The sequence below is a fragment of the Sceloporus undulatus genome, chromosome 11 (genome assembly GCF_019175285.1).
Source record: "Sceloporus undulatus isolate JIND9_A2432 ecotype Alabama chromosome 11, SceUnd_v1.1, whole genome shotgun sequence".
NCBI classification, from domain to species: domain Eukaryota; kingdom Metazoa; phylum Chordata; class Lepidosauria; order Squamata; family Phrynosomatidae; genus Sceloporus; species Sceloporus undulatus.
In genome coordinates, this window is record NC_056532.1 from 6,391,726 (window position 1) to 6,403,366 (window position 11,641).

At 47.1% G+C, this 11,641-nt stretch overlaps 1 protein-coding gene across 2 annotated transcripts; it reads left to right on the top strand.

Moving 5' to 3' along the window:
• Positions 1-4,884: 4,884 nt before the first annotated feature.
• On the top strand, positions 4,885-11,026 carry CRYBA1 (crystallin beta A1). 2 transcript variants are annotated; one of them, XM_042442621.1, is made up of 7 exons: positions 4,885-5,961; positions 6,986-7,035; positions 7,124-7,188; positions 7,664-7,782; positions 9,156-9,297; positions 10,252-10,394; positions 10,688-11,026. In XM_042442621.1, exons 1-7 carry the CDS (start codon positions 5,834-5,836, stop codon positions 10,833-10,835), a joined length of 795 nt encoding a protein of 264 aa, XP_042298555.1. In that variant the 5' UTR covers positions 4,885-5,833; the 3' UTR covers positions 10,836-11,026. The 2 variants fall into 2 exon arrangements, with proteins under 2 accessions (XP_042298555.1, XP_042298556.1); XM_042442622.1 differs by lacking the exon at positions 6,986-7,035.
• Positions 11,027-11,641: the final 615 nt, after the last annotated feature.

An 11,641-nucleotide genomic window follows, 5' to 3' on the forward strand; every position in this document is an offset into this window, starting at 1 on the left:
ATTATTATTATTATTATTTGACGCCATATCCACACACTGCACCTTTTTCCTCCACTCCTTCCCCGGTAGTTTTCCTCCTTACATGCTCAGAGAGAGCACCGCCCTTTTTTATATTGATTATTTTATTATTCTTTATTATTATTATTTCAACGCCATTAGTCCACACAGTCCACACTCCCCTTTTTTAACCTCAAACACACTCTTTCCACCTGCCTTTTTCACTCCTTCTGTCAGGAACCTTCTTTGTTTTTATTACTATTCATATTACTTTATTAGCTTTATCTTATTATTCCCCAGGCGGACACTCCTTGGGCCGGCTTTTCTTACACTTTTATGCCCAAGGAACTTCCCTTACACTACTAGTTCCTATTCTTGTTGTGGCTGCTTCATTTTACTTATTCACTTCATTTTGCTGTGGGCTGGTCCCCCTTCAGGATTTTCCAGTCATTTTATTGTTGTTGTTGTTTGTTGTAAAAACAACAAAATATGGAAAGAGGGCCTCAGCTACGGCATTTTTCTTTCTCCGTGGAGGAGGCTGAAATCCCCTCAGAAAATGGCTCGCGTCGGTGGGGAGAAGGAATTTGGCGGAAAAAAGGCTCTCATGGGGGGGGGAGGGGTTGTTCTCTGGGCGTGTTTCCAATTATTACTACTGTTATTTCACTTTCTCGAGGGAAAATCAGTCAGACCACATCCCAAAGGGTGTTTTTTATTCATAGTACTATATGATTTAATTATTATTCTTTAGCTTTTGCTTTTGCTACTTTTCCTCCTCAGGTCCTCTTTCATTTATACTATTCTATTGCTTGATTCTGAGGGGAAAGTCGTCAGCACCAGAATCCAAGGGGGAAGGATGTGCTTCATATACTATTACTACTGTTCTTTTTCTTTATTATTATGATTATTATTAGTAGTTCTATTGCTCACTTTTCTGGGGAAAGCAAGTCGCACCACACCCAAAGGAGAAGATTTGGGCAGGCTACGTGGTAGTATGCGTAGGCTTCGCTATGAGTCGTGGGGAGTTAGTCTTGTACTATGACTATGGCTTCAGCTTCTCTTGAGGGGGAGAGTTGTCAGCACCGCCTCCAATTGCTCATGATTACTAGTCTATGGCCGTAGGTTTGCGTCGATATTAATATGTCGTTCTATTGCTTCACTTCTGCTGTGGGGGGAAGTCGTCGCACCCATCCCAAGCATCAAGTACGTATTGTTATCCTTCTTATTAATATGAATATTATTACTATGCTTCCCTTCTTCTCTTGGGGGAAAGTCGTCGCGCACCTATCCCATTGTTTCATATTATATTACTTTACTTGCTTATCCTTTCTATTATTAATATTATATTACTTTGCTTCATCTCTCTTGAGGGGAAAGTCTGTCAGCACCCAATCTCAATTTGCGTCAATTACTATTAATTGCTTATTCTTCTCTATATAATTAGTAATATTCGATTTTACTCTTACTATGCCTTCACTTGTTCTATTGAGGGGAAGTCTGTCAGCACCTCAATCCCAATTGCTTCCTATTACTATTACTATTACTTATTCTTCTCTATTATTAATATTAACATTAGTATTACTACTGCTTCACTTCTCTTGAGGGGAACGTCTGCCAGCACCCAATCCCAATTTCTTTCATACTTACTGTTACTATTGCTTGTTCTTCTCTCTTATTAATAGTATGTTTACTATTGCTTCCATTTTTTATTTTGAGGGAAGGTCGTCAGGCACCTCAATCCCAATTTGCTTCTATTACCCTTGCTTGCTATTGCTACTTCTTATTTATGATTATTTGCTTCACTTTTTCTGAGGGAAAGTCAAGTCAGCTCCATATGCCAGATTTGCTTCATATTACTAGTACTATCTGTCTTCTTCTCTTTATTATTATTATTATTATTACATTTTACTATTACTATTGCTTCACTTTTTCTCTGAGGGAAGTCAATCAGCTTCCCCATCCCAAGGGGGGGAATTGCTTCATTCTTACTATTTACATTGCTTATTCTTCTCCTTATTTATTACTATTGCTATTGCTTCTTCTTTCTTATTATTATTATATTAATAATAATAATAATACTATTGCTTCCTTTTTTTCTCTTGATGGGAAAGGTCAGTCAGCACCAGAATCCCAAGGAGGGAGTTTGCTTCATATTATTACTACTATGTAATAATAATAATATTAATATAATAATCAGCATAGTAGGGGAGATTTTTTTTTTCTTTCTCCTTTCCAGTGACTAGTATTTAAATAGCATTGCGCCTTCTTGTGGCCACCCTTGGAAAGCCATGCTCCTCCGTGTTCCTGTGGTTTCGCTGCCATTGTTTGTTGTGTCTTGTGGTGTCTGGTGTCTGTCTGTTATATTTGGGACTAAGGTTGTGTCACCTCCTTGGGTCTCCTGTGATTTTTCCATTCCCGAATTACTATGGTTACTCTTGGACAAAACAACCAGTTCCCCTTCCCAGAACCTGACTTATCCCAACAAAGCGGCTGTGGATGAAGAAGAAACATTCCAGATTCTTTCTGCTTGGCTGACAACAGCCAGGCCCTTTCACACAACCGCAGCAAGGACAGATCCACTTTGGGCCGCCATGGTGGCCTCGTGAAAGCCTGGGTTTTGTTAGTTTGGTGCAGCAGCATTGAAACCCTCTGGATTTCTGCATGTCTCTTTCTTAATCTGCAAACCCCAATATTCCTTTGCCTTTTGCCTTTCCATTACAGACTTCTAAATGCTGCTCCTTCAACTGCAAATCCCAATATCCTTTGGTGTTTGTCTCTTTTATTGGGACTTCTAAATGCTGCTCCTTAAGCTGCAAATCCAGTATTCTTTGGTTTGCCTCTTCCATGAGAGACCTCTAAATGTGCTCCTTAACACTGCAAATCCCAATCTTCCCTCCGAAGAAACTGGCCAAGTGAAACCCTACAATAGTTTCAGTTTAGGGCTTGCCATTGTCAGAAAGGACTTGGACCTGTCTCCACTGGCAAATATAATGTACTCCTTGTTCTAATCCCTTTTAGACTGCGACACCCATAAGCAGAAAAATCGGGCAAAATACGTCCGTTTGCCGTTCCGTATCCATTTCAAAACAATCCTTATTTCCCCAAAGCCCCCAACTCCCAGATTTTCCCAGCAGGCGCTTCCTCCGCATCCGCGTTCACGCCTGGCTTTACGTCATTCCTTCTGACGTCCTGTTTGTCTTTCCTTGAACATATGTTTTACGCTTACAGGTCCTTAAACCAACTCCAGTGGCCCCTTGAATAACCGTTGATATAGAATAGTATGTGTTGTACCAATACGATGCGCAAATATTTGCCCGAGTCCTATACGGCTACGCACTTGTGTCCCTCCCATTAGTCCACCGCCATCCAGGCCCTGGGTTTTAATCTGGGCATGAAGGCTATATACAAAGGTTGCTGATTCACGCTCTTTTCAGGCCTGCGAGTTTCCAGATCCTCGCCAGCCTCGTCATAGTTTTGTCATGAGAGTGGCACACGCGGCAATGCAGCGGCAGGGCAAACCCAGGGCATTTCCCCTCTAAATTACAACTCGCCTCCCCAGTTTGCATTTGCCCTTACAACTAGTTCCCCCAGAATTCCCTGCATTACGGAGCAAGGCGATGGAAACCGTTCCCCACCTTGAATCCTCTTTTCTTTGCCTTACCCCCCCCCTTCACCTTCCCTGGATCACTCGCCCCTTTATCCCTGGATGCCAAAACACTATATCATTACCATTGTTTATTATTGCAGTGGGGCCTTAGTATCCCTGGGTTTGGTTCCAGGACCTTCTGCGGATACCAAAATCCATGGACTCCACGTCCCATTAAATAAATGGGGTATCCTTATTATTACAGTGGGCCCTTGGTATCCACTGGGGTTGTTGGTCCAGACCCTGCGGTGGATACCAAACCATGGGTACTCCGCCCATAAAGACAATGGGGTTGGGTATCCTTATTATTACAGTGGGCCCTTGGTATCCACTGGGGTTTGTTTCCAGGACTCCCCCATGGATACCAAAATCTGCCAATGCTCAGGTCCCATTAAATACAATGGCATCGTAAAATGTTGTCCCTTATATAAAATGGCAAAACCAAGGTGTGCTTTCTGGAATGTGTGTGTGTATATATATAGTATTTTCAATCTCCATGGATAAGGAAGGCCATAAGTGACCGTAAGAAGTCAAAAATGACTTGAAGGCACACAACAGACACACACACATACTGGGGAGCTTTGGATTTCAGGAGGAGCAACTGGGGCCAAGTGGGCATCCAGACCCCGGCCACCTGCAGCACCTGGCCTGGCTGGCCCTGGGTCTCCAGCCTTGCCCTGGGGCCACTGAGCGCATGTGCAGCCCTGGCACCCACTTTGGGGAGGGTCAAGGCAAGCCTACCCCGGCTGGGTTTCCAGAACCTGCGGCTTTCAAAAGGCTTTGCAATTCCTCCCCCCCTGGACCCTTAAGCTGGGTCCAGGCCGACTGGGGCCGCTTTGTTGAATGCCCCATCCCTCGCTTGCAGAAAGACAAAAGGGTCACCCAGAAAGTGCTGAGCTTAGCAGCCATGTGGGCACAGAGCCCAAACCACCCTGTGGAGTCAGAGTGGGACCACCTTTCAGAGGAACTTCCCCTTCACCTGCTTTTCACCCCTCATTGCCCCAGTCTGCATGGGCAGAGTTAGCTTAGCAAAGCCCCCCCCAAATGCTGCACCTGGGCACCCTCCAAAGGAGACCCCTGGGGAGTCTGGGGCATCAGCTGGAAAGAGCAAATCCATAGGCCCTGAATGCCCCACCATGCCATGGTTCCAAGTTTCCAGTGGTTGCATTTTTGTGTGCACATTTTTTTGCCGTGTGCCTTTGAAATGTTTCCGACTTAATGGCAACCCTAAGGAGAACCTGTCATGGGGTTTTCTTGGCCAGATTTGTGCAGAGGAGGGATGCCTTTGCCTTCCCTTGAGGCTGAGAGTGTGTGACTTGCCCAGGGGGCTTTATGGCCGAGATGAAAAGATTCCTTCCTTCCTTCCTTCCTTCCTTCCTTCCTTCCTTCCTTCCTCCACTCTTGCAGAACCCATTGGAATAAGATGTGATTGCCACCAAAGTTGTTGTTGTTGCGTGCCTTCAAGTCCTTTCTGACTTGTGTTTTCTTGGCAAGCTTAGTCAGAGAGGAGGCTTGCCATTGCCATCCTCTGAGGCTGAGAGACTGAGACTTGCCCAAGCTCACCTCTTGGATTTAGTGCTTCCCAAACTCTGGTGTTTTGGACTCCCCAAATCCCCAGCCAACCTAACCAACACTCGGGAATTCTGGGAGCTGAAGTCCAAAACACCTGGAGGACCAACATTTGGGCATCGTTGATCCACATTTCCTCTTTTACTATACCTTGCTGTGAAGTCTCAATGCTTAAAATTGGCTGTGCATGCCCTGGTAATAGTGGACAATTATGGCAACCCTATGCGCATCTCACCTTCTTGTTTGAACTGAAGTTTTAATACTGCAATTCTCTTTCGATGTGCCACTTCTCTATATTTTAATGGCACCGTTCTTTTCATATCGTGAGCCACTCCGGGTCCCAGCAAGACACAAATAAATATAACATAGGCAGTTTTAGTGCAATTTTAGGATTGCTTTCTGGAAGGGTGTCTGTGTTAGAGAGAGGAAGGGTATCCCTGGGTGCCGAGGGACCCTCTCCTTCCCCCAAATATATACCCCGCTGGTTGCAAGGGGGTCTGGCCTATAACCACCAGACCAGCTGGAGGGCATGTTTTGGACCCGTTCCCTGCCAAGAATGTGACTTGGACCGTGGAAGCGAGCGTCCGAAATCTCCCGGGATCAAGGGAGGCTCAGGGGCAAAGAATGCATCATGCTGACTCCAGCTCAAACGGTGCCCAGTCCCTGTCTGGAGGCTGGCACTATATAAGCCCAGGGAGACAGTCCGGGCGGCACGCAGCGCATGGAAGAACTGTCCGCGTTTGGCGAGCGAGGTGAGAGCCAGGGGCGACGCGTTGGTACCTCTCCTCTCTTGGACCCTCTTTCTTATCATCGATAAAGAGGATAGACCCATATTTTGCGCCCTGTAAGTCTCGCCGCCGGGGGCTCAAGACCAGGCCTTTGGGGGACATTTGGCACCTTTCGCCTGGCATCTCTCTCCCTGGAACAAAGTGAGGGCACATAGGGACCAAAATGTTAATGTTTAGGGTGGAAATGGGTGCAATGAGGGTATGCAGCCCTCCAAGGCATCTCAGATATGTGTCCTTCTAACCATCCCCAGTTGACCTCCTCCATCCCAGAAAATGTCCAAAGTAATAGACATATTAGGTTTTGTTTTTAGCAGACGAAAAGGAATCCAGAAGTATTTTTGAGATGGATTTATCTGACCTGAGATGTTAGTCTGGACCCTTTTACCTTGTTATGTTTCATCGTTGAAGACTCTTCTGTCCCTTTCTGGTTTTTAACAGCGCTTAAAGTTGTTTTATGCCTCTCCGCCGAATTGACTCCATCCATTTGTTATAAAATGCCACTGCTCCTTTATTTGTTAATGATGTAAGAGCCTTGGGTTTTATTGTATTGTGGGTTTTATTGTATTTCAAACTCTCAGAGCCCAGTGGGTGGCGAATGCAATTCATTAAAGAAATGGATAAATACTTTGGAAAGACAAACCCGCCCATCTTCCCATCATCAAACCGCCCTTCACAAAGAAATGGCTGTGTCTATATACTAGACAGGACTGGGAATATTTGAGCAAGGGTTGGTTAACAATGCAACGTTCCTGCTTTTATTGTTTGCATTGGCGAAAAGTGCGTAAGTACATGACTGCCTGGAATCACTGAAGAATTAAACAGATGTGATCCTCAATCCTTCTCTTTTCAGGGTGATCCTCAATCCGTCTCTTGCAGACCTTCCAGATAGATCCCCAAATTAGAGAAACCCATGATCTCAAGGGCATTAAAGTGGTACCAAACTGCAACAATTACCAACAGTTAACCCACCTTCTTTGTTTCTACGCAGCCACGAGGATTGCTCCTGCCTTCTGCTGGACATACTCCCTTCTTTGCCAGGTGTCCAGATCAAACTCAACCACAGTTGGCTCTTCTAACCCAAGTTAATTTTATGTTTCAATCTCTCTCTTTCCCATCTCTTGCCTAGATTTCACCTCCGCAACCAGGATGGCGCAAACAAACCCTCAGCCGGCACAGTTTGGACCCTGGAAGGTACGTCAGGTTAAAAAACGGATGGAAGCAACCATGTTTTGTGGCGCAAGGGTGAGGAATCGTCCGCATTCAAGATGGTGCCGGACTCCACCTCACGGCATTCTTCACCATTCGCCTGGCTGGCTAGAGGCTGCTGGGAGGTGCAGTCCAGCCATCTCTGGAGGGCCCCAAGCATGAAAGATGGAGATATTTATGATGGATGATGGGTTTTGTTGATAGTGATTATCACAGAAGGACTTCTGGAAGTCAGCAGCCAGAGCATACCCTCAAAAACTGGCCTCTCTCCTTCTTAGGCTCAAAATGTCAAAGCCAACTTGAAGGCACTTAGCAACACTAAAACTTTATAAAGCCTAGTGAAAACTAGTTGTTGAATGTAGGGTGATGCTGTCTTCCTGCCCCTTTGGGACAGGTCTATATCATGGCCCAAAGTGGCATCTGCCCCACCTCGCTGAGGTTGTTGCTGTCTCTCTTCCAGATCACCATCTACGACCAAGAGAACTTCCAGGGCAAAAGGATGGAGTTTGCCGCCTCCTGCCCCAGCATCATGGAGTGCAGCTTTGACAACATCCGCTCGCTTAAGGTGGACAGTGGCGCGTGAGTACCTGAGCATCCCCAAAGCATCCCAAAACTAGACCCCTTTTAACACAACCGCCAGTATTCACACTGCAGAAATAATCCAGGTTGAGGCAGGCTGACCAGGTAGGTCCTCGCTGCAAAGAAGGGCAAGGCAATGCACAATGTGTGACATTCAAAAAAAGCATTAAGACATGGGCAAATAAAAGACTAAGTATAAGAAACGTAAACTTGTGCTTCGTAGTCATGCTCAAAATGGAGGACATTTTGAAATCCCTCCTGGACAGAAGGTGGAAAATGCCGGAGGACCTCTGGCCAGCCTGGGTTGAGACTGCTTTAACTGCCCTGCTATGGAATGCTGGGAATTGTAGTTCATGTCGGCACCAGAGCTCTCTGACATAAGAATGCCAAATGTCTCACAAAACTACAAATCCCATCATTCCATAACATGGATCCATGGCAGTTAAAGCGGTGCAGTGGTTTGAGCATTGGACCCTTCCAGCTCTCTGGTTCTGAGATCCTCTCCAAAAGTGTCTGAGCAGACATTTCAAAGCAGACGGAAAAAGAAACTGTGCAGAAACTTCTCTTAGGGCAAGACTCTCCTGACCAGAGAGGGCAGGTCAAGACCTTTGCCCCAAGGCTTGGGCCGGGCAAGGTGCCACCAAAAGCCAGGTTATATTTAGGCCCAGTCATGAGAACAGGATTACAACTTCCCTCTAAGCTGCTCTCGGCGTCATCCGTCCCTCTGCAGAGTGGACTGGTCACTCCGGCAGAAGGGCAGGGCAAGGAGGCAGCCAAGTTACGCTCCCTTTGCACAGAGACATAGCGTTGGAAGAGACCCTAAAGGCCAACCAGACCAACCCCTTTCTGCCATGCAGGAAAACACAAGGAAAGCACTCCTGACAGATGCCCATCCAACCTCTGCTTAAAGGCCTCCAAAGGAGACGCCACCGCCCTCCGAGGGAATCTAGGTCCAACAGCTCTTGCAGTAAAATAATATATGTAGTCCTAGTCTTTAGGTGGAATCTCTTTTCTTGCCATTGGGGTACATTGGTTTATACTCTGGAGCAGCAGCAAGAAAACAAGTCCTTTCTATCTACAGAGGACAAGGCACCACAAAGTATAGTATGCTCAAGAAAAAAGTAGGCTGTTACCAAACAAAAGCTAGACATGAAATATGCTTCTTAGTCATGCTCAAGATGGAGGGCATTTTGGACCTCCTGGACCGGAGGCTGAAATGTAGGATGCGTCCTGGAAAAAGAGGATGGCTAGTCACCCCGTTCCCATCTTCTCCGTGAGATCCCTTGAAATCCTTAGCTCCAACCTGTCACCTCTCCGTCTTTTCTGCCTTTGGCGTTCCCACCCACGAGCTCCTTCTCCTTCCTCTTTTGCAGCTGGTTTGGCTATGAACACGCCAACTTCTGTGGCCAACAGTTTGTGCTGGAGCGTGGCGAATACCCCAAGTGGGAGGCCTGGAGTGGAAGCAACGCTTACCATGTTGAGTGGCTGATGTCCTTCCGCCCCATCAGCTGCGCGGTGAGTCTCCATTGACCCCAAGAGTTGTGGGCCCATTGCACCCAGAAATCCAGGGATGGCTGCAGAGAGAGTGCTTACAAAACTGGGGGGTAGGCAGTGTGTTTCAGACCAAACATTTCCTTCTTGACGCTTTCAAGCTTTCACAGAAATATTAGGAGCAACAAAGAGAAATTTTTGGTTTCATATACAGTTGACCCTCGATATCCATAGATGTTTTTATCCATGGCTTATCCAAGGAACCTACAACACTGTTGCCACCAACCAAAACCACAGAGTCAACAGAATAACGTGGTCTTTCTGATTTGAAGGCAATGCACCCAGAGATCTGCTTAGGCTTGTATAGAAAGCATGCTTTCTGCCTGGCTCTTGGAGTCCTCTTTTGGCTGCCTAAGCCAAGCCAGAGGCCAGGCACTCTACAGATGCTCCAAAGCCCTCCGGTTCTCTTTGGTCTACCCTGTTGCACTGAACATATCCAGGGGTAGCTGTGTTGGCTCTATACCAAAGTCCAGCATCATCCAACAGCTACAAAACAGAGATACCTTTATGGGACCAAGCAAAATGCACATTTTACACATTGCAAGTTTGCCAAGCTCCAGTGGCTTCTTCTCCATCAGGCAAAAGTGTTAAAAATGACACAGAAGAAAGAAAGGGAAAAATTGATGATGTTAGTCCTAGCCTGTGTTTGGTCCTGATACAGTACTGTGGTGGTTGTCCTTCGTTCAGATGTTATGGATGGGTATTGATGCAGGTGGGCCCCTCTTCCTTCTGGCTTTGTCGCTACTGGGAGATTCGGTCCACAAAACAAACTTTAAATTCCATTTGCAAGGCAAAAGCAATCCAGTTTGTCTCAAATCCCGAGAATGAAGTCCTGAGTGTATATGGTCAAAGCAAGATCTTTGGACTCATATAGGGTTCCTTTTCCGTCTCCCATCCCACCCTTCCTCCCAAACCCAGAACCACAAGGAATCCAAGATCACCCTCTTTGAGAAGGAGAACTTCATGGGGCAGCAGTGGGACATCCAAGACGACTACCCTTCGCTGCAAGCCATGGGCTGGGGAAACAACGAAGTGGGCTCCATGAAGATCCACGGCGGCGCGTAAGTAGCGGGCGACGTTTCGGGGAGGCCAGGAATACAGCCCAAGCTCCTCTGGGGTTGCGGAGAAAACAGAATTAAACCAAAGAGCCTGCCTTGGGCCCATTCCAAACCTACAATGCTCACTTGGGACGCCTGTCCTCATCGCATGCCTTCAAAAACATTTTTGGGTGGCCTGCATTTTGCCTACTCCTTCCTAGTTGAATTTCTCATTTTCGTTGGTACTCATGATTTAAATATGTCCCCAAAATAGTTCCCCCCACCACGGCTGAGTCCCTCTCCTCCTTCCCCTCCAGGTGGGTTTGCTACCAGTACCCGGGCTACCGTGGCTACCAGTACATCCTTGAGTTCGACCACCACGGCGGAGACTACAAGCACTGGCGGGAATGGGGCTCCCACGCCCAGACCGCCCAGGTCCAGTCCATCCGGCGCGTCCAGCAGTAAGGCCATGGGGACGGGCTCTTTGTCTGGGGCCCCGTTCCACTGGCCAGTGCCCAGGGACTTCCCTCGCCTTCTCTCCTCTCCACAGAAGAACACGCATGTGCCAGTGGGCTGAGGGAGCGTCTTCTTCTCCAGGGCCCTCCTTGCTGCCACAGCTATGAATAAACACCTTGCAAGAAACTGCATGCCAGGAACACAGCTTTGTATGTGATTTCTCCTCCTTTCAGTCGCCATCCCAAGCTAGAGGTTTCAGGCAGGAAGACGCCAAGGGAGGACCACCTCCTTGCTTAGCTTCTCCAGGGAGAAGGACACAGCCACAATTCTGCCCATTGTGTGGGTGACACAGTCCAGCATCCTGTTAGTGCCATAGCTGTACATGGGCTTTTAAGTTGCCTGCCAACTTTGGGTGACCCCATTAATTTCATAGGGTTTTCTTAGGCAGGGAAGACTGAGAGTTGGCGTCGTCAATTTTGTTTGACAGAGACACAACAACCAGGGAGATCTTTGCCTAGAGAACCAAAATAGTGGCATTTCGTAACTTCATGTAGCTAGAAACACGGCAAACCTTTGTTGGTAAATGGCTACGAGGCGCATCCAGATGCTGGAGAGCACTTCAAGGCGCACCAGGCGTTTGTGTTGTGCCCAAGCAATTCCTAGCTGGTGTCCAAATGAACATTTGGGACGCACTCCGATATGCATCAGCGCCTATTTCACATTAGAGATCACAGCGCATCGGTCACTCCACTGCTGACCACTGTGCCACGAAAGTCATGCGTCAGCATCCCTGGCAAATTCGAACACTGCAAAAC